The following is a 26,816-nucleotide window of genomic DNA, read 5'->3' as shown; positions in this document are numbered from 1 at the left end:
TGATCAGTGAAATAGATAAACCAAAAGCAATTTAACATAATAGCATAATATTTAATAAACCCAAGGATTCCAGTACTGAGGGTAATGACTCACTGCTCTACAAAAACTACTGAGAAAATTGGAAAACAGTCTGAGATAAAATAAATTTGGATCAGCACTTCATATTTGATTTCATAATAGCCTCCAAATAGATGATGAACTAGATATGTAAGATTGTATGATAAAGAGATTAGAGATAATGGAAGCAATTTTTAATTAACTTTTTTTTCTTTATTATCAAACTTTTTTTTTTCTTTCATATCCTTCTCTGGCCCACTGGGGGAAAAAAAAGAAAAAGATATATAACCCCTGTCAAAATGAATGAATCTTCATATTGACCATGTCAAAAAATGAATGTTTCATTCTGCATATTAATCCATTACCTCTCTGTCAGAATGTGGATAGCATCCTTCATCATTGATCCTCAGGAATCATTATCGAACACTGGCTTAAGCAGAGTCCTTATGTCTTTCAAAAGTATTTGTTTTTACAGTGTTGATGTTATAATACAAATTATTCTTTTGGTTCTGCTCATTTCATTCTGGATACATATAAGTGGAAGGAAATATCTTTTGCAATTATGAATAAGAGAAGCGATCCTGACCAAACAAGGGATAGAAAGAATCACATGAGATAAAATGGACAATTTTGATTATATAAAACTTCAAAAACAAAACTCATATATGAAATCAAAAGAAATGTGATTAAAATTAGAAGGGAGGGAATGGGAGAAAAGAGGAGGAGAGACAGAAAAAAGAGGATTGGAATTTTTAAAGCACATTTCTCTAATAAAAGGATTATATGCAAGAGATATAGAGAATTGAAACAAATATATAGGAATAAGAGTCATTGCTCCAAATTACTAAAAAGAAAAATGCAAATTAAATCATCTCTGAGTTTCTACTTCATGCTTACTAGATTGCCAAAAAAGAAAAATGATAGTTATTGGATGGGTTGTGGAAGTACAGGCACACTATACTGCTGTTAGTGGAGTTGTGAATTTATAACATACCTGGAAATTGTGGAATTGTACTCTCCTGCTTATCCTCTGATGGAATAATACCACTACTAAGCAAATATCTCAGAGAACAAAGGACTTATGGGTAGTAATGTATTTGTAAATTATTTTTTATTGTAGCAAAGAACTGGGAATAAATTACAGAATGTGGATATCATTCAGTATCATTGTCCCATAAAAAAGACAAAAGGGATGAAATAATAGAAATCTAAAAACACTTGTATGAACTGATGCAGAATTAATTTTTTAAATTTATTTTATTTATATTTTATATTTTTTATTTATATTTTAAGAATTTTTTTTAAATTTATATTATAAGGAATAAGTTATAGATAATAGATTTGTAGATTCATGTACAGTATATTTTCTGCTCTTTATGTATGGAAGTGTTCGTGTTTGATGGTTTTCTACTTCATGATTCTTTTTATTTTTTTTTTAAATTTGCTCCTTTTCCCTCACAAAAAAAAAAAAAAAAAAAAAAAAGTATCTTTAAGAGCCTTCTTCTTGCTTGGATGTTGGAATCCCTCAACTGCCTACCATATGATTAGGTGAATTAATGCCACTGCTATCCATCACTTCTTAATCATCCATATAGACTTAACAGAGCACATACACACATACACACACACACGCGCGCGCGCGCTTTAAAAAGAACAAATTCCTTGCTAATAAAACTGCAGGAATGGTGACCCTTTTCTGTCTTTATTTCAGATTCAGCAGAGTACTGGGGGCTACTTCTTCATAGATAGCAATTTTTCCAAATATGGAGGAAATTCCTAGAAAGGCATTTCCCATTTTCAGTATATCTGAGTGATCATGAACAAGTTGGTTAACTGACTGATTTTTCTCATCAGTCCCACAGCCATAATAATACCTGTACAGTGTCCTTCATAGGATTGTGGGACTGCATCAATGAGATAAATGCTTTGTAAATCTTTAAAGCACTATAGAAAGGGCAGTTGTTGTTATTATCAGCACCTAGCACAATGCCTTGAAAATAGTAAGCCCTTAATAACTTGAATCCAATCCAATACTGATTGCTCTCCTGCTAAGGGGATACATAGAGTACATGTAGATAACTGAAACAGAATCAATTCTGTGTGGTTTTATATATGTAGGACAGATCTCACCAATAGCCATTCTTCTCCCTCTCTTCCCATAGCCAGTCATTTACCAAGTATTATCCATTCTACCTCCACAATATCTCTGACTTTTGTCCTCTTCTCTGCTAGTTCAGGCCTTCACCCTTCTCACCTGTTTCTGTAATATACTACTGACTCCTCTCTTTTTTTCACTTTATCTCTCACATGGGTATGAAGGCAATCCTCTTAAGGCCAAAATTTGACCATGTCCCCTGCTCTGAGTCTTCACTGAACTCTCACTTGGTTCTAGGAGAAAATATGATTCAGCATGGCACTTAAAGCTCTCTGTAAGGCTTCTTTCCATGTTTCAATTTATTCTTCCCTTTTTGAAATCTATTTTAGCTAAACTTAACTAGATTGTCTAATTATTCTTTGAACTCAGTATTAAAATCCTTCATTTGATGTCTATGGACTGTCCCTGATTCCTATTCTTACTTTCTCCTTACTCCTCTCAAAATCTTCCAGAGGGCTATAAAACTATACCTTTTAATTCATTCAAAACTGTTATTAGAGCTGTATCTCAAAGAGATTTTTTACAAGGACATATATGTTCAAAAATATTCATAGTAGCTCTTTTGTAGTGGCAAGGAATTGGAAATTGAGAGGATTTCCATTACTTGGCATATGACTATAGTGGAATACTCTTGTGTTATAAGAAATCATGAGCAGGATGCTTTCAGAAAAACTTCGAAAAGTGAAGTGAACAGAACCAGAAGAACTTTGTATACAATAACAGCAGTACTGTTCAGTAATCAACCATAAATGACTTAGCTATTCATAGTAATACAGTGATGTGAGACAATTCCAAAGGACTTATAATTTTTAAAAAATGGTATCTCCCTCCAGAGAAAGAATTCGTAGAGTCAGAATGCAGATTGAAGGATAATTTTTAAAAATATTTTTCTTGATTTTGGAGGGGTTTGTTTTTGTTTCACCATTTGACTAATATGGATATATTTTTGTATAACATAAAGCATAAAAGGTATAAAGTTATCAAATTGCTTGCCTTCTCTATGAGGACAGAAGGGAGAAAGAAAGGGAGAGAATTTGGAACTCAAAAATATTCTTAAATGAATTATTAAAAATTGTTTTTATGTCATTGGAAAAAATAAAAGATTTAACAATAAAAGGCTTAGCTCAACAATACATACACAAAACCCCCCTCATCCCTCAAATTTTTAAATTCCTTTTTGTACCTCAAATTATATTTTATGTGTATATACATTTGACAAAAATGTAAAATCATTGAGTTAAAAAAATTGTAAATCATTTTTATCTTTGTACCTCCAGCACCAAGTATAGTGCTTAGTAAATAGTCAGTGTTCATTGTGTGATTGATTGATATTATATACCCTCCTCCCAGTAAAGTGTAAACTCCTTGAGGGGACTACAAAGACAAAAATGATCTTTTTCATTTTTGTCTTTGTAGCCCTAATCCCATACTCTAGAAATAATCCTATTGTGCATGGAATGGTAACAGATGTAATTGAAATTCAGTAAAGGTCAGTTGTTTCTTTAGTTAATTTTGACATTACTAGAAATTTCATACCAGAATTCACAGAATGTGAGAGCTAAAAAGGACTGTGGAGATCATCTAATCTAGTTCCTTCATTTTATAGCTGAGAAAACTGAAAAACTTGAGAGGTTGTGACTTTCCTGAGGTCACACCCCTAGCAACCATAGAGCTGTGATTTGAATCCAAATCTTCTGATCCATTCCAGCACTGTTTCCATTTCATTTTAATGCCTCTCATAAACTAGTGGTGTACGAGCATGTAGGAATGCTATTCAAAAGATGGGAGTGACTCCTGGAAACTTACCCCTGGGTTTTGAAAGCGAGATTCCTTTTGCTGAAATTCAGCAACATGGACACTTTTAAGAATGGATTTCATAGAAGCTGGATACCAAATTCTAAACCGTGTCAAACATGGCGTATTTTTCTAACTTTCTATAAATTCCAAGTATGGTATTCTGGAAGTGCTGTGATCACATGCAAACTTGTTATGCATCCCCTATGATGAATAATTTGTTTTTTCCCTTAACTATAGTATTTTTAATACCCAGAACTTGCAACTCCACTATAGATTGATCCTGGGTCAGTGTACTTGAAGTGTAACAAGGTAGGGCAGCCTTAGGAGTGTACCATCTGGAAGTCGGGGTGCTCAGAAGTGAAGTTAGAATTGCTGTACTTGGCCTTGGGCCTCTCAGTTAAAACAGCCCCTGACAATACGGAAGCAGAAATTTGCCTCAAAGCCAGGCGACAGGTATTGTTGTTATATATAGATTGCCCCAAGTTGCAAATGAGAGATTAAGTGAAAAGGTCATCCAAGAAAAACGTGACCAAAAAAAAATAAAATAAAATAAAATAAAATGATGAACTGCCGAGTATAAAGCAAGAATGAGGGATAGCAGCGGATACCTTTGTGCTTTCTTAGCATCCACACAATATAAGGAGACCAGTGGTCCACAACATACTAGGGGGACCATCTCTGGAAGCTTTATGATGGGAGTTTCCAAGTGAGCATCTAGGTGGGAATGGATGAGTAATGATCTCTATCATTGTGGACCACACCCACTTGGATGAGCTCCTGGGTCCTTGGAGCTTTGGAGAGCATTGCTTGTGCCAGTGGGAAACTGGTGTGCCCCATTGTTGGATGAATTAAACATTGAAAATCTGGAGTTATTCACAGTTCATCACAGTTCAAGGCTTGGACTTGAGGACAAGCATTTTTTTTAGCCTATTATCCTTTAGATAACAAAGGTTTGTGAAAGAATTATGTTATCCTTTTTATAAAATTCATTTTTTCAAGTTATTTTCTATTAACTTGGAGGACTGTACTGGTAAATGGTAACTGTTCCTATTCCTTACCCCCCAGTTCCAGCTTATTATAGAACTTGCAGCATTTAGCACTTTCCAGTGTAATTTAAAGAGATCACCTATTTTCTTAAATGCTTAAGTAATGTAGCAAGTCGCAGATATTGATTCTCTCTGCATTTATTACATGGAGGCTGTGTTTGCTCCTTCCCCAGGGAGTATACCTCCTGAACTGCATGCTTGCCAGTGACAGCTTGGACCCCTGATACATAACCAAAGACCTTGCCTAATATCCTTGCAACTGCTCAGGGAATTTTTATTAAGTAAAGGCATCATTAAAGTAGACAGGATGATGAAGTTTAATGAGCATCTTTCTTGCATGATACAATGAGTTTGGCTGTTTCAGACCTCTCATTTCTCCTCTCTAGTGGGGAAGATAGTGAGGAAGAAAGTGTACTGGGGGTTCATTTCTCCATGTGTTTCTAGATGATCTCTAAGGTCTTTTCCAGATTGTACATTCTGTGGTTCTGAATTTACGGTTTTGGCAATGTCAGATCATCTAAGCAAATAAGTGACCTTCACTGAATAACAGTCACATCTATTAGAATTATCATCATAAGAAGAATATTAATGTGTAAAGGGAAGAAAGTTAAAATAGACATGATAAATATATATAGCTACCATTCTTCTGTGAATCTCAAGTTTCAATTGAATTTAATTCAGATAACATGTAGTAAGAAGCTCCTATTTGCTAAGTGCTAAAAATAGATAAACTCTAAAAACTTACATTCTAATAGGGACCAGTATATGTAGATAAGTCAAATATAAAAATTAAAAACAGTATAAGTGGGGAGGGGAGTTTCATATCTTTAGCTACATCTTCACATGAGATTAGATGCTATATGGATGTAGATTCATGTAGTTACTTGTACAGCCTTTTTAAAAAACAAAGTGATTGTGTGTGTGTGTGTGTGTGTGTGTGTGTGTGTGTGTGTGTGTAAGAGAGAGAGAGAGAAAGAAAGAAAGATACTGTGAGTCATCATTGAGTTCAGGACTGTCTCATGAATGAGATCTCAAGAAATTATTGCCTGTTGACATAATAAGGCAACTCCTAAGAGAAATATAACTACTTTTCTTTTCTTTTTTTTTTTAATTTTAATTTTAATTTTAATTTTTATTTATTTATTTTTTATTTTTTATTTTTTTTTGCTGAGGCAATTGGGATTAAGTGACTTGCCCAGGGTCACACAGCTAGACAGTGTCTGAGATCAGATTTGAACTCAGGTCCTCCTGAATTCAGGGCTGGTGCTCTATCCACTGCGCCACCTAGCTGCCCCTATAACTACTTTTCTTAAAAAAAAAAAAATACTCAACAATTCTTTATTTATATAATTCCAACTGTTGTTATGAGATAATTACATGGATTTGAAATTATATATTTGTAGTCTAGGTCTCATATTATTCACTGAATTGACTTTGGAGAATTTCATTTAATATTCTACCTGAAACTTAAAGTATCTCTATGGTAATGATAAAGGGAATTAGTGCAACCAGTTACTTTTAGGCATTTTTCTTTGGGAGATATAGAGATTGAGGGTAGGGTTAATTAGTTACTGTGCCTCTCTCTTAACTTACCATCCTAGACACTCATAATCTGATTATATAACAAATAGATAATTTCATATACCTAGCTAGCATGTAGAAACAAGATGAGCTACAATGGAAATAGTAGTGGCAATTAAGGGGCAGGAGGCTTTAGTTGAGTTATTGCCTAACTTTGCAAATAATTTAATTGCTGTGAGATTCAATTATCTGTCTATGGAGGTGATTGGACCAAATAATTTTTAGCTTTGTAATTCCAAGCATTGATTCCTCTGAAGTTAGCAATGTGCCAAATGCTATAGGAGAAATCAGAGAAATAGATGCAGTGGTCTTGGGCCCCTAAAAACTTATAATCTTATCAAGGAGACAGAACTGTAATCCATAACCAAATTGGAGAAGCTAGAAATCCACATGTGCTCAGGTGCGATGGTCCAAGAAATGCAGGACTCTGTGAGCTTTTAGAAGGAGCCAAGAGAAATAAATGCATTAGAAAGAAGCAACAGAAAGGAAGACACTTAAAAAGTCAAGATGGGAAAAGGTTTCAGGAACAATGTTCAATAGCTCCAAATTATGTAGAGAGGTCAAGAAATAAGAGGGACTCACAATTTTTCGTGAACTCCTGTTGCTTCTAAAATAAAAAAATAACATTTAAAGTCCTCTGTAGTCTGATCTCACCTGCCTTTTCCATTTGTATTTCATGTTATGTCCCATATTCTTCCCATTCCATGGACTATTATATTATCTCATCTCCCACCTACCTGCTTTTGTTTGTATCTAAAATGAATTCCTTTCTCATCTCCACCCCTAAAATCCCTAGTTTCCATCTCCTACCATATAGGTTTCCCTTCATGTTCCTTTCCTGATGCTCAGTTGTTAACATTGTCTCCCTCTTCAAAATGCTTTGTATAACTTGTATCTATTCTGAAATTATTTATATGTCTTCACATTATTTATTTTCAGACAAGGACTGTGTCATTTTTTTTGTCTTTTTAATGTGGTGTGAAGAACAGTATCTTGCACATAGCAGGAGCATTTTTGATTCCTAACCTAGTATTCTTTCTCTGTTCTCTATAACAGTCTCTTATTTGACACTTAATAAATGTTCAGCTGTTTGAACTAAATCTTTTTCTAGATGTTACAAGCCCTTTATTACATTTCATTTGCATTTGATTTAATAAAATAATTTTTATTAAGTTTCTACTGAATATAGATCACCTTACAAGAGATCCAGAATTTTGATGATAGTCACTGCATACCATAATGTAGGAAATCATGTCTATTGTGCTAGTTGGAGATAATGTTTTTTTCTTTGCAAAGTTACTGTGTATTTGACATGTCAGCCTTGAACTTGCCCTCCTCTAGTTTTAAGCATTAGGTACTTGAAAGGTTCTATTTAAAAGCAGACGGTATGTTAGTGCCTCCACTATATAGATCTGCTCCAAGTTACTTAGCTTTGAGGAACAGAGAGAGGATAAATAACTTTTTATTATGATTTTTCTGTGGTCCTGATTGGGGGGGATCCTCAGATGGATACCCCCTTTCCCCGTACCCTTGACCCTTGTCACTCCTTCTCTGCCTTAAAGCTCCTGATCTCCAGACATAGTGTCCAGGCGAGCCCTGAGCTCTCTCACTTGTTTCTGCAGGTTGAGAGCTTCCGGACAAGTCTCTCCTTTGAAATGTTCTTCAGCTGCAGAAGTCTGTTATCTGGCTGCTGAGATTAAATGATCCTTTCACTGTCCCTGGAGAGGACTCTTCTCCCCCTCCCCAGTCAGGATTACCTCCCAACCAATTACCTTCACAAAACTCACTTTTCAGCAGAGAGAAGAAAGCGTCTAAGGATCTCAGGCGCAAGAGCCTCGAAACTGTCTGAGACTGAGCAGTGACTGGCTTCTGGCACCCCATGATGACCCAGAACCCTTAGTGTGCTCTGTCTTCTGCACACAGGCGTCTCAGCACGTATATGCCTAAAGGAGTCTTTGAGCTAATGGAGGGCCCAGGGAAAAATGCAGGATTCCATCTTGTACTGTTCTTGGCCAAATGGAGAAAGTATAAGTACCAAATGCAAACCCAGAGGGCCTGAGTTTAAATCCAGCTGTGCCTTCCTAGTTAGAGAAATCCTATTTGGGTACATCATGTAACCCCACTGAGCATCAGGGCTCTGTATGTAAAAAAAAGGGCAGGGGAACTGAGAAAAGAACTCTTTCACGTGTGTGTACACACATACACACAGTCTATAGTTATAGAGAGTAACTTATAGAAAAGACTCTAGAAAAGAGCTGAGAAAATGTAAACATGGATGCTTCTCCCCTTCTATGTAGAGGTAGAAAAGCTATGGATATGAAATAGTATACATACTGTCAAATATTGTTGATGTGTTGGTTGTTTTTGCGTAACTGCTTCCTTTTTGCTCCAATCTCTTTTGTGATCCTGTTTTAAGAGATAATTTTCTGGGTGGTAGTGCTTGGCAAATGAGAGGAGAGAAGAGAAAAAGAGAGAGAAGAGGAGAAAGGAGAGGAAAGAGGGAGAGAGGAGGAGAAAAGAAGAGAGAGGGAGAGAAAGGAGGAGAAGGGAAGCATTTACTAAAAATGATAAATGTTGGAAATACAAACAAAAGCAAAGTAAGAAAGTCCTTGCCTTCAAGGAGCACTTATATTCTAAAGGAGGGTTGGTTCCCACTAGAAATGATTCTCAAGGATAGGAAGAAAATGGGAGGATGAAGATAATCTTCAAGGTAGAGAAAAGGTAGAACATGCAGTCTGGTAGGAATGGAGATGCTGTGAGCCTGGGCTTCCTCCTTAAAATAGGTGTCCTGGGAAGAACTTGGAGTGAGCTTTGGGGATAAAGATGTTTTTATGTCATGGGAGAAAAGGTGAGTCAGGAGTGTGTGTGTGTGTGTGTGTGTGTGTGTGTGTGTGTGTGTGTGTGTGTGTGTGTGTGTGTTGGAAAATAGAAAGTGAAATGAGAAATCCAGAAGATTTTAAAGATAAGAGCATTGAGTGATATGATCCAGGGCTCACTTTCTGATAAAAAGTAGATCATCTGTTTCCCAGCATACATTCTTCAAAAGTTAGAGGAATCAATAAAGGGAACTATTATTTTCAATTGGATCCTTACCAGTTAGTAAGAAAGAATTGTTTGCTAAAGTAGAGATGATGAGAAGTAAGGGATGGGATTGTCTGTTCCATATCATAATTTGTGATAAAGAAGAAGAAAAAACTCATAGTCAGGCATGCATGCTACATTTTCTTGGAGAGCATATTTCAAAGGAATAATAGGAAACTATTAGAAGAATCCTGTAGATTAATGTCCTAAAGGGAAATCAGGTGAGATGTGTAGGTTTGAGAAGCTAAGGTCAGCTAAATAAGCTATCGGGCCTGTATCCCGAAAATGTTGGTTCACACCCTTCCCATATTAATGTCCCGCTATGTACTCATCATTTTATCACTAAGCCTCTTTGTCGGCACAGACAAAAATTAAAATTCTGTAGATTCAAAGAAATAATTCTGAGGAGGGAAAAAGTGGAGTGAGTTGTCTGAAGGAAACAGTGTTGGTACTTAGGAAATTTGTCAACCAATTTAAAAATTATGAATAAAAAAAGAAAAATAGAAAATTCAACCAATAGCATTTAATGAAAGATGAATATAAAAGCATGGAATAGTCCTGTAAAAATCTTATCAGGAGTGCTAAAATTCCAAATGAGCTGAAATTATTACAGAAATCAAAGGATAAAGAAAAATAGCATTGTTGGAGTTTTTAACTATATAAAGGAAAAAAGAGATCAAAGAAGAGATAAAGGTATCTAAGGGAAAATCAAAAAAGAGATAAAAAGAGAAATAGCTATAAATATCTATTAGGTAGATATAGATCTATAAATAGATATATCTTATCTCTTTAGCTGTCCCAGTGTGGATGAGCAGTGATAACTAACAAAAGAGAAAACAGAACATCTTAAATCTCTTTTCTTTGCCAAGGAAAATGAGCTTTAGCCATTCTTGATGACTTTAACTCATTGGCCCAGAGAAGCTATACCTCCCATTGTACTGAAAAAAATGGCAAGTGTGATTTCAGAGTCATTCATCATGATCTTTGAAATAGCTGGAAAAACAGAAATAAAGAAAGGTTAGGAAAAGGCAGCTGCTTTCTCAAGAAAAGGAGAAGTCTGGGGATTGGAGGCAGGCTTCTCCTCTCCCTCTCCCCACTCAAGCTACTAGACTGCTGTGGACATAGATGTCAGCCAAGTATCTGCCAGTCTCTCTCTTGCTGCTCTCATAGACAAGATGGAAGGGTGTGGGCTAGCCAATAGAAGGAGTTAGGGAAGATCAGAACCAGTTGAATGAATTGCCCTCAAGAATTGACTTTAATCATTTAATACCATCTTAGAGGATGATCTCCAATGGAATGTTTCCAAGATTTGTCTCCAAATCCTAGGTTGGAGCCCTGGGCTGCTTCTTGTTTCTCCTATTTCCAAATGAATCAAAACCTAGTTGGCCATCTAGCTGACTGATGAAATCCCATTTCAAAGTTAATGGTGGCCCAGAATGTTGGGTCAAACCTAAGCATTGAAAGGTGATAGGGATAAAGGTTTTAGTCTTACAATTGGGTGCAAAAACTCAGCTCTACAAGCACAAAAGTCAGAGAAGGAACGATAGATAAATAACAGATAGTCTGTGAGAAAAATATCTGGCTGTCAGGGTAGACAGTATTATGTTCTGACTCCCTCATTGTATCCTCTGAGACTAGAAGTAATAGAACAGGTGATGAGATCTACATTTGTAAAGGGAGCTTGTCCCCTCCCATTAAAACACAGTCTGGTCCCCCTACAAAATTTTAGGTGACCTTGTAGACACACGGCATCCAGAACTGGGAAAGTAATGGTGCTCTTCATTCTGCCATCTGCTGTGTTTAGAGCCCTGCTGTATATTTATTTGTTCATTTCTAGATGCCACATTTCAGGAAGGACATTGATAATCAACATAGGAGAATGATCTCAGAATCAGAAAAATCCTTTTAGGAAACTAAAGATTTTCAAGCCTGACAAAGAAATGGCTTGGAGAGGGGTGGTGGTGGTGGTGGTGATAGTTATTTTTAAATATTTAAAGAGTTGTCATTTAGTAGTAGTCTTGGTAATAATAATAATAATAATAATAATAATAATAATAATAACTAGCACTTATACAATGCTTACTTTGTGCCAAGCAGTAGAGTAAATGTTTTACAGTTATAATCATCTTATTCAAACCTCACAAAAACCTTGGGTGTGGTAGGTGATAGCATTATCCCCATTTTACAGATGAGGAAACTGAGGCAAGCAGGGGATTAAGTGACTTGCTCAGGGTCAGCCAGAAAGATTAAACCTGTTCTCTTTGACCCTAGACAGTAGAATTAAGAACAGTAGGTGAAATTTCAGAGAGGCAAATTGAGGCTTGAGAAAAGGTTTAAAAAAAAAAAAAAAACCCTTAAAGATTACAGCTAGCCAAAAGTGGAATATATTCCCTTACAGAGGTCTAAAGTAAGGCTGGATAACCATTTGTTCAGGAAGTTGGAGGGCAGTCAGATGTGGATTAAGCAGGTTGGCCTCTGGGGGCCCTGCCACTCTTGAGTCAGTGATTCTGATTGCTCTAGTCGGCCCCAGCTCTAAATCCTGTTATGCAAAGTGGAATGTGCTAGGTCAGCCTGGTTTGCCTGAGTCATCCAGGCTTCCATTTCTAGTCTTCATGCATGAACAACACCTATCACATGTGAGTAGTCAGAAACACTGACTCAGTGCTGAGGATCCAATACAAGGAAGGTTTGATGGGCAGGTGACTTGTCTCTTTATTTCCTTACAAGAGGGTGTTTTTGCTCTGAGATGTTACCTAAAATGCTGTCTCCCTTCCAGTATCAATTACTTCTGAATTCAGAAATTCAGTTCTTCCCCTCCCCATCCCCCAAACCACGGAAAGACAAGCTGAAATCCAGGAGCAGAGGCTTATCTGTCCCTAGATTTTTCAGGATGGCTGGAGTACCACTAGCAGAAATTCTCTTTGGCTAAACATTCTGAGCATAGGTGCATTGGGCCAGGTCCCAGGGCTGGGCGCAGAGAGGTTTGCTCCAAAGAGCCCACCTCGATTTCCTCCACAGCTAATAAGATCCAATTGCTAGAACAGAGGACTGAGTCAGTGTTTTGGAGCTTTTTTGGTGACTCACTCTGAAAGTATTGGATAGTTCATTTAACTCTTGTTGAGTCTTCAAAGAAAAGTTGATTCTCATTTGTCTCAAAGAACTATTAATGTGGACAGAATGCTCTGATACTTCCTGATGAAAAACAATACTAAGAGCAGACCATTTTAGACTTAACCTGAACTTATTATTGAGCTTTTTATGCTTTAATATGCTTTAAATAACATTCAGATCCTGACTTTCCAATTGAATAATATGCAAATTCATTACTCCAGTCAATCAATCCATAAAAATTTGGAGCCTGGCATCTTGCTGGGGCTTGTGGGTGCTAAGACAAAAGTGAATCAGCCCCTGACTTAGTGAAGTTGGCGTTCTATTGAAACAGCATGTACCCCTGAGTTTGTACAAAGGAGATAGAAGGTAATTGGGGGAAAGAAGGCAGGGAAAGCATTAGCTACTGGAGTGGGGTACCCGGAGAGACTTCAGGAAGCAGGTGGAAGTCCATCCGAATTTTGAAAGAAACTGGAGATTCCAGTAGGCAGAGATGAATAGGGAAGGTATCCCAAGCACAAAAGGCCTCTGAAGCAGTGTTAAAACCGTTAGCCACAGCTGTTTGCAAGGACTAGCAGGGGAAAGAGGCACCGAGGGCATTAACCTAACCAAACAAACAAGTAAATGAATGAATAAATAAATGAGTGAATAAATGAATAAATCAATAAACATTTCTGTTCCACGTGTGGCCAGAAGTTCATCCTGGCAGAGTGCTAGGACAGAGGAATCAAATGTACCCGAGAGGACAATCCTATCGGGGACAACTTATGCGGGGAGCCGGCATTTATGTCAACAGACGTGTGTTAGTACAGCTGAAATTCAGCAAGGAGACTATGGCGCGCCTTTCCCATGGAGGTACTGGGGGACCCGTGGAGCCCTTCTCCAAAAGGCAGCTTATGTCAATAACAAATTAAGTTGGAGGTGTATTTATTTTAGGCCGGCTTTTAATTTAGTTTAATCAGGATTACTCATAAATTATCTATTAATTACTATCTGGTGTTCAGTTAAATCCTCCCAGCCACGGAAGTGGCTTAGTCTTGCTGTGAATGCCATCCACCTTAATTGTAGGATACTTTGTCAACATTTAATCAGTGGTCCTTATTAATGTGCCATTGATGTGTTGGTAGCTCTCCCAGCACCATCAATCATGAGGGAACAGCAGGAGCCGCCTCTGACACCATTGCTCTCTGTCACATTATCGAGCCCCTGGGCTTTCTGGTTAGGTAGGATGCTCACTTTTCTCTAAATGCACACTCTATCTCTCCAGTTCAACCCAATTTTTGTCATTGTCGACTTAAACACTCACAGCCCTTGGAGCTTGATTCCCTATTAAACTGCTCAGCAGTCTGCATAAGAAAAAAAAGAATTCCTTATTTGCTGTTCTCTTCCCCTATTGTAGGAGTCTCACTCCTGAATAAGATCCAGATGCTTCAGAGGATGTGAGAGAGAGAGAGAGAGAGAGAGAGAGAGAGAGAGAGAGAGTGTGTGTGTGTGTGTGTGTGTGTGTGTGTGTTTCAAAAAACACTGACCTAGAGAAAATAAAAGTGACCTCTCCTACTTTTCTTTGGCTGGGTAACTTAAGTATTTCTGGAGATTGATATATTGTTTAAAGCACTATCAATGGAAGCTTGTTTTATTTGAATAGACTACATCTCATATTTTTGTATTTCTGTCTTTTCTGCAGCCTCTATGGCAGACACATGCAGGCAAACCCAGAGCCTCCCAAGAAGAATAATGACAAATCAAAGAAGATCAGCCGGAAACCTCTGACAGCCAAGAACAAATAAGGATTTGGTGTGAACTGGTGCCTCTCTCTCTCTCTCTCTCTCTCTCTCTCTCTCTCTCTCTCTCTCTCTCTCTCACACACACACACATACACACACACACTTCATGCTTTTTGTTTCTAATTCTCTAACCTCTACTCTCATTCCCTTGGTATTTTAGTCCTTCTGAAAGATGCTGGATTTTTGCAGATACCTGTTTCTGTGTGTCTTATTAGAAGTGCCAAATGAAGGAAGCCAAGATCTATTTTGACCACAGATTCCAAAGAAGGCTCCAGTTTAAAATCATTTAATAAGAATCATGAAGTTCCATATTGTCAAGAAAAATTAAAATCATGTAGCCATTTGCTCTAGCTTAACACTGCTCATTCTTCTATTTATGTATACATTAACACATGTATAATAGCTTTTATTCTATTAACTCATACATATATACCCCCTTTGTGCTTTCATCTGTGTCCTTGAACCACCAAGTTATTATGTTCATTTTACTTATAAATGATTTTAATAAAATCTTTTATTCGTAACACATGTTGCTTCTTTAATAGAACTCAGAATAATGGGATCTCGGGGAATACACATTTTTGTTTACTGATTTTTTTTTCCCTAAAGCATTATCATGATATTTTAGTGGTTGTAGAAGATAGACTCCAAAGTCTTGCATGAAAAAAAAAAAAAAGAAATTAAATCAGACTTAGTTTTTTCTCACATTGATGTCATTTTTTTTTTTTGAAAGACTTTCTAAATTAGGAAGAACCAGAAAAAAACAAGTCTCTAGGAGATTCTGCCAAACGATTTTGGAAAGCAACTTTCTTATCTGAAGAAATGGGAGCCTCTGCCAGTGACTGGTAGAAAAGAACACATTTTGTCATTGCTCAAAACTCCCTGTGTTAGAGTTGCCTTCTAAAGCCTCAGTGCCAGAGGAGGGGTTCTGTGGACCTGCTGGTTTGCTGCCACTCTCCAAGGCAGGAGCTGTGTTTGTGAAGTCATCAGACTTTGCTGTGACTGGCGACTTCATTCCCTATCAACAAAAAACATGCATTGTTTGCATAATCAAATAAATATAGACAGATCTTATTGCTGCAAATTTATAGGCCTTCCTGCTTCCTAATGCAGCAGAACCTAAGCCATTCCCCAGTAGACTAATGTCAGGGCCCATTTTCTCCCAAGTTTTCTCTGCTCTCCTATTACATTTGATCCACCATTGCTGGCCTGCAGGGAGCCAGAAGGCACAAACCCAATTTGATGAGAAATGAGTTTTGTAACTGAACAAAAGAACAAAGCCACTCAACGGGATCCCAACTTCTTGTATTTTTAAATGAATTATCTTACAAAGTGGCAGAAATAAGTAGAGAGATCCTGTCCACTCATTGTCATGGCTAAGTTGGAATTGCTATTGTAGACCCAGTGTCTATTTTACCATGAGGGAAGACAGATTTTAAAAAACCCAAACCCAACCTATTTTCTCCTGGTGGTGATGTGGGAAAAGGGAGAGCTACTCAGCTATGTTCCATCAGCAGAGTCTTTTGTCTTCAAGTTAAATTAGGCATGTTCAGGATAGTATGCAGATTAGGAAATTTGGGTAGATGTTTTAAAACAAAGCAAAATAAAATCTAAATAAAGTGGCTCCATGTTTCTCTTGTGATGCTGAAATGAGCTTTTAACATCTGAGCGTCCTAGTTTCTTCATGTCTAGATTAGATAAAAACCACATTGCAAAAAAGTTAGCTTTATGAGCTGAGTTTGGGATTTTAATGTATTCTCAGTAATGTGGATAATGATAAGCTTCCCTTTTCAGTGCAACAATCAGTCAGAGATTACTGGGGTCTACTCATGAAATAATCAGGCAGCCTCCCACTTTGTTTGGCCGCAGAATCTTCATTTACGCAATCAGAAAAATAATGTGATGTGGTAGAAAGATGTCTGTAGTTGAAATAAGGTACCTTCAAAATCCATCTTAAATCTTGCTCTACACAGTAAAGTCACATAAGTTTTCTAAGTCTCTTTAAAATGAAGATGATAATTTCTGTAGGCTCTATCTAGTAAAATTATGGGGATGCAGTGGAATGATGAATGACAAAAGAGTTTTGCAAACTGCAAAAATCTTGAATAAACCACAGGTGCTGCTGCTGTTACTGTGGCTGTGGTGATCATCTGGCTTTATCTTCCTTGTCCCTTTGCCCCTTCTTTTAAGGCACCATTTCCTAACCTTCATGTCATAAATCCCTTCGCAGAATGTTTGTAACTGCATAAGATAAAATACATAGGAATCTAATTGCGTTGAATATTTTTTTAAAGTTCATGAACCCCAAAGTAAGAAATCTTGTTTTAAGCCTAATCTGTAGTTCTCCATGACTCCTACTTTATCAGATGCAGGATCCTCCCTTCATCACACCCTATGAAGCTGAATGGAGGGAAGAGCTTCTTGTAATAATAGTTGCCAAGTTCGGAAGTTTCAAAGCATTTCACTTTTATTTGTTCCCTAATGAGAACTCTGTGTGACAAGGATTTCTTTAATGATGTTTAAAAGTTTCTCACATGATAGACCTTTTTTTCTTTTTTAATGTCTAAATCTCTCAGGCCATTCATTAGTAATAAAGTAATTATTCTGGTGGGAGGAGAAGAATTTTACCTCTATCATTGGCCCATCAGGAAGACCTACTTAAATATACACCCCCCCCACACACACACACACACAACCAGTTTGGCCTGAATCACCAAAGTCACGAAACAGAAAATAAGCCTAAAAAAAGATGTAATTGCCTTAATTTTCTCTGTTCTCTGCTTATTTTTTAATGCACATTAAACCTCAAACACAGGAGAGTTTGTGCCATGTTTCTCTAGTTAATGTGAGTATAGTATTATTAAATTGTGTGTGTGTGTGATTAACAAAAATGTTACTCAAAATTTCTCAAAGTTTGACTTTATTGGGATCTGATCCCATTTACCCACAAAGGAAAAGTATCTCATCATCATCATCGGCCATTCTCGTAATTGTTGACCAAATGCTGCCCACTTATTGGATCCAAACTCTATGCATTGCACCCACCACTAATTACATAATAAACAGCTTTACTCAGAGTCCATTGCCAAGCTGATTTTTCTGTTTTGAACCATATGAAGCCAAATTCCAAATTTCATCAATACTTGGACTTTAAAATGCAGCCCACCAATCGTTACCAAATTGGAGATACTCTAAAGCATTGTATTTAAAGCAGATAAAGCAATATTTGATCCTTGCCCAGACTTGCTGTGTGACCCATAATGTTCTCTAAAAGGAGAATAATAATTTCTTCTTCTTCAGGTCTTCCCAGCAGTCATTTAAAAAAAAAATTTACAAGATCTTCGAAAATCATTGGGAAAATTATGAAATGTGGTTTATAAATGATTGTTTTGGTGCAGACTATGTGCTATTTGAAACCTTTGTCTCATGTCGTCTATGAGCACACACTTGAAAGATCAGGTGGTAAAGGCAGTTAGGTGGCACAGTGGATGGAGCAGCAGCCCTGGGGTCAGGAGGAAACTTTCTTGCTTCCTTGAACAAGAATTAGTCAAGTGATGAAATTAAGTTGCTTTCTTTGATTAAATTGCTTGATCAAGCACATAGGAGCTACTCTATTTCTAGCAATGCTTCCTCTATGTTGTTTTGGCTTCTTGTTCTTGGTTAAGATGACATTTGAAAGCTGGCTTCCATTGGATGGTCATATTGACCAAAGCACACCCTGAGATTGAATTCATGACCAGGAAGGATGGGTATGAGAGGAGGGACATCATGTTACCTAGATAAGTATTTTGCCAAATAAATAGAAAGATAACTAGCAGAGTAGAGAATTATGAGAGGTCTCTTATAGGAAATTAAACTTTTCCTTTGGCTAAGCCATGAAAGGAGCCAAGGAATCACAAGAGGAATAGGTTTGAAGAGGGAAAACCATTACAGGTATGGAGAATGATATGGGCAAAGATAATCAAGAGAGAGAATTAATGTCATGTGTAGAGAATAGCAATTGAATCAGCTTGGATAGAACCTAAAGTTAGAGTTCTTGGGGGTAGATTTGATTTGTAATCAATTGGAAAGATAGCCTAGAGCCAGATTGTGAAAAGTTTAGAATCTTCAAGTGGGGAATTTGTATTTTATCCTAGAAGCAAGTGAACCAAAGGAGTTTCTTGAGCTGGAGAATCATGAAATCAGATCACTATCACTTTGGATGGGGGTGAAAAATGAGGTTAAGATTAAAGGAAGGAGATCATCTTCCCGCCATAAAGATAAGAGCATCCCATCTTCTGTGTGTCCCACTGTTCAGTCTCTCTTGGTCCCTGAAGCCCCCCTGGCTCCACTACAATCTGGAACTGGCATTTTCTACTTACAGGTGTTGTCAGCAAAACGGACTATTCCTGCCCCAGGAGAAAAGAGATTTCTACTGACTAGCAGCTGAAAGCAAGCAAGAAAATACAATGCCAGCCTCCCGTCTCGCTCTCTTTCCATTCATAACTCCCCCAGAACACTGTACAAAATATCAATTCCATACAGAGCGGACAATCTCACCAGCTCACGTAGGCTGCTTTTATTTGTCATTGTGCATCTAGGAGTTTAACAAAGGAGAAATCCTCAGAGTGCCCCCAACACAATGCACGGCCCTAGCAAACATTTTCATTAAGGCCTTGCCTTTAAGCTGGTCTTTAGTTTGTGCAATCGTCCGGCCATTTCTGTCCCCAAGATGTGTTTGTAACATAGAACTGAAAGGGTTTTTGTGAAGGGGTATGGGGGGGGGGTGTCACACTTGTTCTGATGAAATAGTGTGAGTGTTAGTTTAAATTGAAGATGTGTGAAAGCTGCACAGATCAAGATTTGGTTCATTCCTGCTGTGAGAAAGAAATGGAGAGGGCTGGTTAGACTTAGCTTTTCCTTCTTGGATACGTTCAGAAAGGTGAGGGCTCTGACCTCATCACTGTGTTCAGAACCTAATTGAAAAGTGGACACTTCCCTCCATAAAAACTGGGAAGGGTTCTACACCATTGAATGTTCTTCAGATTATCAGAATCCTTCTTTCCCAAGCCCAGCAAAGAACGTGCTCCTTGGATTCCAAAAGAAAATAGAGGGCTGAGAATTTCCTTCCATCTATTGCTAGCTCAGAACTCTTCTGTGAAGGAATACTTGGAACCCAAACATCTGTCTGAGACTTGTCGACATCCTCCTGGGGAAATCCTTTGGGATTTCTTGGATTTCATCAGTTCTACTAATTAAGAGTCAAATCAAATCGTGTATCTTCAAATGCTATAGGAAAGACTCCCCAAAAAGCATTATCTTTTGGGGGCAAGGCTGTAGAGAAGAGAGGAGACCTTGACTTCCTTTTTTAAGCTGGCTTCCCATTTCTTTTAGAGGTACAGTATGACATGATGAATGCTCGTTCCTTTATTCATCCAAAGTTATAGGCAAAAAATGGAGAAAAAGTCAATAGGAAAAGATAGTTGCCCAGGGTTCTGATTTACAGATATTACCTAGATTAACTAGAAAAGACTCTTTTCTACAGTTTAATAAGTAAAATAAGTTTTTTTTTTTTTATTTTTGCAATGTAGTTCATGATAAAAAGTACCATCCCAAGGTAATTCCAAACAGGACAAAAGATTTAGATTTGGAAGGTACCCTCAAGCCATTGAGTCATTTTGAGCAAATTGCTGCCCCTCCCCCCTTGCCCCAAAGCTATAAGGTACTTGCGGCAAACTCATGCAGCTTATGTTTAAGAGAATCAGGACTTTAATTTTAATTTTCTCACTCCACATTCAATGTTCTTCCCATCATACATTGCTATTTTGTTTGATGGTTTCCTTGTAAATTTTAACAAATACTTTATATTGCCTACCACTTACATGGTTGGTGGGTTTAGACTTCAACATACAGTGTCCCACTTGAATTATCAAATAATTCAATTAGTTTATAGAGTTGTGACAAGGAATTATTTCCCTCTCCCCCATTAGTGTATGGAAAAATATATTTAAAAAGAAATACTGTAGCCATGTAGTAGGAGCAAGGATAAACTGATGGATAGTTCACTGAAAACCCACAAAAGAAAGTTCTTGCCACCAAAGTCCTTGACACTTGTCAAATGGCTTAGCATGAAAAACTGATATACTTTTATACTTTTGTCAGTATATATAGTCTCATTCTCATTAGAATGTGAGCTCCTTGGAATATGGCTTTTGTTTTACCTTTCTATTTATATCCTCAGCACTTAACACAATGCATTGTATATAAGTAAGTGCTTGAGAAATGCGTCATTCATTCATTCATTCACTGATATTCTAATACTCACAAGGTCAAAAACTCTTTGGTAGTAATTCCTAGTCTCTTTTTGTACCATTGACCTCTTGGCAGTATAGTAACATCTATGGACCACTTCTTAGAATAATGTTTTTATGTATATAAAATAAAATACACATGGATATAAAAGAAATCAATTATTTACATAAGAATATATAAAATAATGTAAGAATATATATATTACATATATACATATACATATATATAAGAATATATAAAAGAAACCAATTTTTAAAGCTAGATCATAGGCCCCAGGCTATGAACCCCAGTTCTAGAAGAAGCCCCCAGCATGTTGAGTGGATCTCATAAGGATATGAGCAAAAACAGTCCACAGTGAGATGGTATTAATAGGTTGAAATCCTTACCATAGGAGGCCATGACCCCATCAATGAGACCAGGTCTTCTTGGGGTTCTGGTATAACCAATTTAAGGTGAAAACAAAATCTTGCCATGGTTTCTTTTGGGTCTGGACCTCAGTTCAATTCTAGACCAGCATTGTCATCTCTACCTACAAAATATCCTGTGGTGTCATTATTCATTTGTCCTCTGAAAACCACTTTATAATGGATTTCTTGGTAGTGACACATTTTAGAAACTGTATCAGAACCACAGCTATGGAGTGATGGACTCTGTCAGGTGGGACCCCTCTGGGAACGATCAGGTTAACAGTGTCGGAGTAGTTGTAACCTGCACTGACCAGAGATAGCAAGGTGATGGTCATTTAATCCTACTGTGATACAAGTCTGAACCTAAGAAGGTTTTATAACCAAGATTTGGAGAAAGGAGAATTTGGTCTGAGAATTTGGTCTGACTCTGTGCTTTGGCTATAGATTTTCTAAACAGCATAGTTCATTAACTCATTTGGAAAAGAAATCAGGAACAAATTAAGCTTATCATTACATCATGTCTGTCAGCAATCTCTTTCATAAAAATTATTATATTCCAAAGCAACTCAAAAGTACAATTAGGTGCAGAAGCCATACACTAAATCAATTAATGATATTTTGTTGCAAGATAATTCTTATTTTGTCGTTTTATTCTTCAAGGGCACTGACATAAGCCTCATAGAAAACTCATTGATTTTTACTTGATGATTTCTGACTGCAGCAGAACAGAGATCAGTGACTTTATAAAGTAGAAATCATATGTATGCATTATAAAAGAGTTCCTACCATATTTGCATTTTTCACATTTTCCCAAGAAGTGCTTCCTTGCATATTGTTAGCAACTTGTGCTGTTATATATTGAGACAGGAGTAGAAAGATGTGAGTTCCCTCCTCAGCCAATTTAGTTTAATCAAAGTCTTGAGAAATAAAATATTGTCATCTTCTCTCCATTTCTCCTCCTTTTCAAATGGGGATCATGGCATTGGAGTAACACATCAGAAAAGGCAAAAATGAAAAAAGATCTTGAAGAATATCTAATCCACTCCTGTATTATGACAACTAAGGACACTGATAGCCAGAGATGGAATGGCACTTACCCAGGATCATGCAGACAGTCACAAAAGGTTTCGGTGAACTGATAGAAAATAAAATAGAACTAGGAGAATGATTCCAACAGTGATAGACACAAATGCAAATGTTTAATGAAGTTAAGCCCCATGTAATCCTAATGATGTCCAACGTTGGCCAAATGAAATGATGAGAAAGCCATTTCCTTCTTTTGGTAGAGAAATTGAGAGCTGTTTTTATTATCAGGCTTAGTCATTGAGTTGTTTGGTTTTGCTTAGTGCATTTATTTGTTGCAGAAACAAATTTAGTATAAAATCAAAACACATCAATAAACAAGTCAAAGAAAGGGAAAGGAAGAGAAAGAACACAGAAGGAAGCAAAGGAGGAAAGGGCGGTCACAATCTTTACACTTCTGATCTGATGATCTATGGCTGGTTACTAGGGGAAGAGAAATGGAGAAGGAAAGTAAACTCTTGTCTGAACTCAGGTATGTGAGGAGTACCTGCCTCCTGTCAGAGAGAGATTGTGAAGATTAATGAGGCATAATGTCTGGACAGTCCTCGGGGTGGCCATCTAAATGCAAAGTATTATTAGCTTGATTATATCACAGCAGCGGCCCTTCCTGACATATTGCAATACATTCAATTCCATCACCCTGCTGTGGGTTTGATTGGGAGCCAAGCCAGCCTGATGGGAGAGCCTGGTACAGAAGAGCTAGTTCAGTACTTGTATCCATATGATCTTCTTCAGAACTTAAGGAGAATGGCAACAGGAGCATATGATTACAGATCTAGAGCTGCAAAAGCTATCTAGTCCAACCTGAAAATGAGGAAAGAACAGCTCAGAGTGTATATGACTTGTCAAGATTATACTTAAAGGAAGCATTGAAGGCCAGATTTGAATACAGATTTTCTGATTCAGGAATGAATTCATTCTATTCATACATGAACCCAAGATTTTTGATGGACTTCTTTTGGGGAAGGAGAGGTAAGCGATTTCCCCCCTAAAATTGCAATACTCTGATAGTTGGAGGACCCTTGTAGGTTCTTCCTCCAGTATCATAGATCACAGTTATCATCAATACTTTCTCATCCTGTGTTGCCCTTGTACATAGCCTCCCATAAATCCCCCAAGAATCTACCCTTGGCGTTGCACAGAGAGCGACGGAGTACATGGGCTGTCTGTTGGCTATCTCTCACTGTCACTAAGTGCCCAGCCCACCTCCCCAGCTAGACATACATCTCTCTGATGACATTCTTTGGTTCCTTCACAATTCTTCTTGGGTAACGGTGCAATCTACTCACGCCCACTTCCAAAGTGCTTCTCTATTGCCCTTCAGATGACCTGTCACATTAATTCTTCAGAGAATAATATTCCATAATTCACAGTCCATATGGGATCATTAGGAGAATGTTGATGCTAAAAAACATGAGCTTTTGTTTCAGGAAGAACCTTGGGATCATTAAAAATATAAAGCAGCTTCCCAGTCCACTCTCCTTCTTAATTCTCAGCCCAGCTAATTGTCCATCCTCAATCTTGTCACAAATCTTTCTGTTGAGATGTCATGCATTTCCAACTCTTGAACTCTTGGACATCTTTAACTTGATGCTCCCCTAAAGCGTCAAAAACTCTTTCATCTTCCTTCTTTCCTCCAAACCCAGCAAATCACCCTTCTTTGACTGTCAAGGGCAACACCATCCTCCCAATCATGCAGCCCTAGATCCTTGTCATCATCCTAGCCTTCACTCTTAGACTCCATATCCAACTCATCACCATGTATGGGGCTCTCTGCTCCCTCCCCTTCAGCTTTTCCTTTTCCAATCTTTCCTTAGAATTCAGCTCAAATTCCACCTTCTTCAGGAGACCCTTCCTAGTCCTAACTGCTAATGCTTTTTTTTTTTCCTTTCAGATTATGTTCTTCTATATCTTCTATGAATTTGGTTGTTTTAGTGATATCTCCCCCATTAGAATGTGCTTCTTGAAAGTAGCAACTACTTTTTAACCTTTATTTCTATCCCTAGAACATAGGGAACATTTAAATTTTTGATCACTAACTGTCCAAGTTTATATATATATATACATACATACACACACACATATATATAAACACATACATAAATGGCAGAATTCTATGGGTTATCAGTTCAACTATGTAACAGAGTCTGGATAACAAGCATTCTTCTACTTAGATGGGGTTTTTTCCTGAGTGGGAAATGGGCTGCATTCTTTATAGGAATCCAAAATCTCTTTTAGGAAACTCTGTGGTGATTTGGGTCTTGATGGAATCAATGCAATGTTATCTATAAAGAAACATATCTAGAGAACCTCTCTATGTATAGAATACCCCAATTTCTCTATATAATTTTACCTAAGTATAAAAGACTTCTTGTTGGAGAAGACCCTTGAAAGCATTAATTTTGCTATACTGAATCAAATCCTTTGTAATGGTTAATTAACAAGTGTAGGGAGATCTTGACACCTTTCAGTCAATCCTGTGATTCTGAAGATGTGGCTTATTGTAAAATAGAAAGTCTAAAAACTGTCTATCCCCTTATCTTATGGTCAAAGGTATCTTCAATATCCATGTAGATTATTTTCATAAATCAGTAGTTACTGGAATTTTCTTAGTTACCATTTTGGTGATAATATCTGTTTTTCAGCATTAAATACACATCTTTTCTTCTTTGTGATGTTTTTAGTCAGTGCTCTCAAAATTGTATCACCTCCAGGATGACCTTCCTCTGTCTATACTTGCTTCAGCCCAGGTGTTCTTTCCATCTTTATTTGATTTAACACTATTTCCCATTCCTCTTTTCTTTAGCCTTTTTTTTTTTTTTTGCTTTTTATGAACTATATTTTCCAGCTTTTTTAGTCCTTACTCCCTATGATTACTTTGGCATTAAAGTCACTATGTATTAAAATTATTAAATTTAGAGGGTCTTCCTGAGGTATCTGTAAAATTTCTCTACTCTGTCATCTCCTGAACAAATGTTGGCACATAAGCTACATTTCTCTTCATGGTAGTCTTTTTGCAAATGTTCATCATGAGCACTGCATTTGATATAAGTTAACCAAGCGTCTCTGGAATAGGCTTCTTTTTGTCATGGGATGCTGACTAAAACTACTTTCACCAACTGCTTTATTTTCTTCTCCAGAGAGTATTTGTGAGCTATCTTTTTGTTTAGGGGTTACTTCCTCTTGTCTATTAGTTTCATTTATAGAGAGAACATCAAGATTGATTTTATTTCAATTCAGCTATGTCTACTTGTCCATCACTCAGCAAAGCTCTCACATTTAGAGTACCAAGATCTAAGTTAATATTCTTACATGGTCATTTCACATTTTCGGTCTTTCATGGGTTGCCATGACCAAAGAAATCATCGAGTGGCTGGCTTCCCTAATGGTGATGAGTCTGTCTTTACTTCTGCTGAGTCTCAGTAAATTGACATACCTTTTACTAGGGCTTTGCTCATAGTTTTTTTTAGAACTCAGAGTCACTTCTGGGCTTTAATAAAGCATCACAATAGAACTTTGTGGAGAACATTTGTGTTATCTAAGCTCTAAGAGTCTGAGAGAAAATAAAATGAAATAAACCAAAGTTAAAACATGATGTAACTTGCATTCAGCCAGCAGTTGTAATTTGTGGCTGCCTCAGCCACTTGAATAGAAGAAAAATGGGAGCAAACAGTTCCAGCCCCAATTAAAGCCATTCATTCTTAGTCAAGCCATAGAAAAGATCTGGGAATGAAGCTGTGAATGGATTAAACCTTCTATCCTGGGTTTAACCCATTCCCTCGAAGGAGAAAAAAACCAAGAGTAACTATCAGGGCTAGAACCCAAAGCCTGTTGAAATGCATAAAAATGCCCTACTGTGTTTCCTCTCTTTTCTACATCTTCATCTCTAAGTTGAGTCAACAGTTGCTACCATGTGAGGAACTAGGAGCAAAAAGAAAAACAATCACAGGCAAAAGAAATCCAGCCTCCCAACTGCTAGCCTCCTAACTGTTGGAATAATGTGGAGGAGGAAATGAAAAGGCTGTCAGCAAAGATTTGCAAATGAGTGGAATTTAAAATAATATGTGTCATTAGCAAAGGTTGAAATAAAAAAGATATACATTTGTATTGGGTGTTGCTTGAAGTAACAGGAAATTATAATGAAGGTGTTTCATCACACCTTCACTTTGGACATGCAAATTAATAGTAATTATTTTTCGGTTTCCAAGTTTCTTGCCACATCGCTGACTCCTCCTAAGGAGGTCAAAGCATTTTACAAGTGTGAACTTATTACTCCTTTAGGCAGTCACTGAGACAGTCGACTTCTATCCTCCCTTCTGCATAAAAGACTTAAGACACAGAAGGTTTTCAAATGATATAGATCAGTGTCCTACTATAACATTATGCCTACGTTAACACGAGCTTAGGCTGGAGCTGCCTGTGGCAC

The 26,816-nt window shown here is 37.3% G+C and overlaps 1 protein-coding gene across 3 annotated transcripts in view; it reads left to right on the top strand.

Annotated features, from left to right (window-relative positions):
* Window positions 1–15,135, top strand: part of RSU1 (Ras suppressor protein 1) — a 221,653-nt gene extending 206,518 nt beyond the window's left edge. For 2 of the 3 annotated variants that reach the window (XM_051961301.1, XM_051961300.1), the window contains one exon: window positions 14,510–15,135. In XM_051961301.1, coding sequence (XP_051817261.1) covers window positions 14,510–14,612 — 103 coding nt within the window. In that variant the 3' untranslated portion in view covers window positions 14,613–15,135. The remainder of the gene's footprint in view (window positions 1–14,509) is intronic. The other variant, XR_007947648.1, reaches the window with a different exon arrangement.
* Window positions 15,136–26,816: the final 11,681 nt, after the last annotated feature.

The sequence above is a fragment of the Antechinus flavipes genome, chromosome 5, assembly GCF_016432865.1.
Source record: "Antechinus flavipes isolate AdamAnt ecotype Samford, QLD, Australia chromosome 5, AdamAnt_v2, whole genome shotgun sequence".
Taxonomy (NCBI): domain Eukaryota; kingdom Metazoa; phylum Chordata; class Mammalia; order Dasyuromorphia; family Dasyuridae; genus Antechinus; species Antechinus flavipes.
The sequence above is the reverse complement of the archived record's forward strand: the minus strand, read 5'-3'. Positions and strand labels throughout refer to the sequence as shown.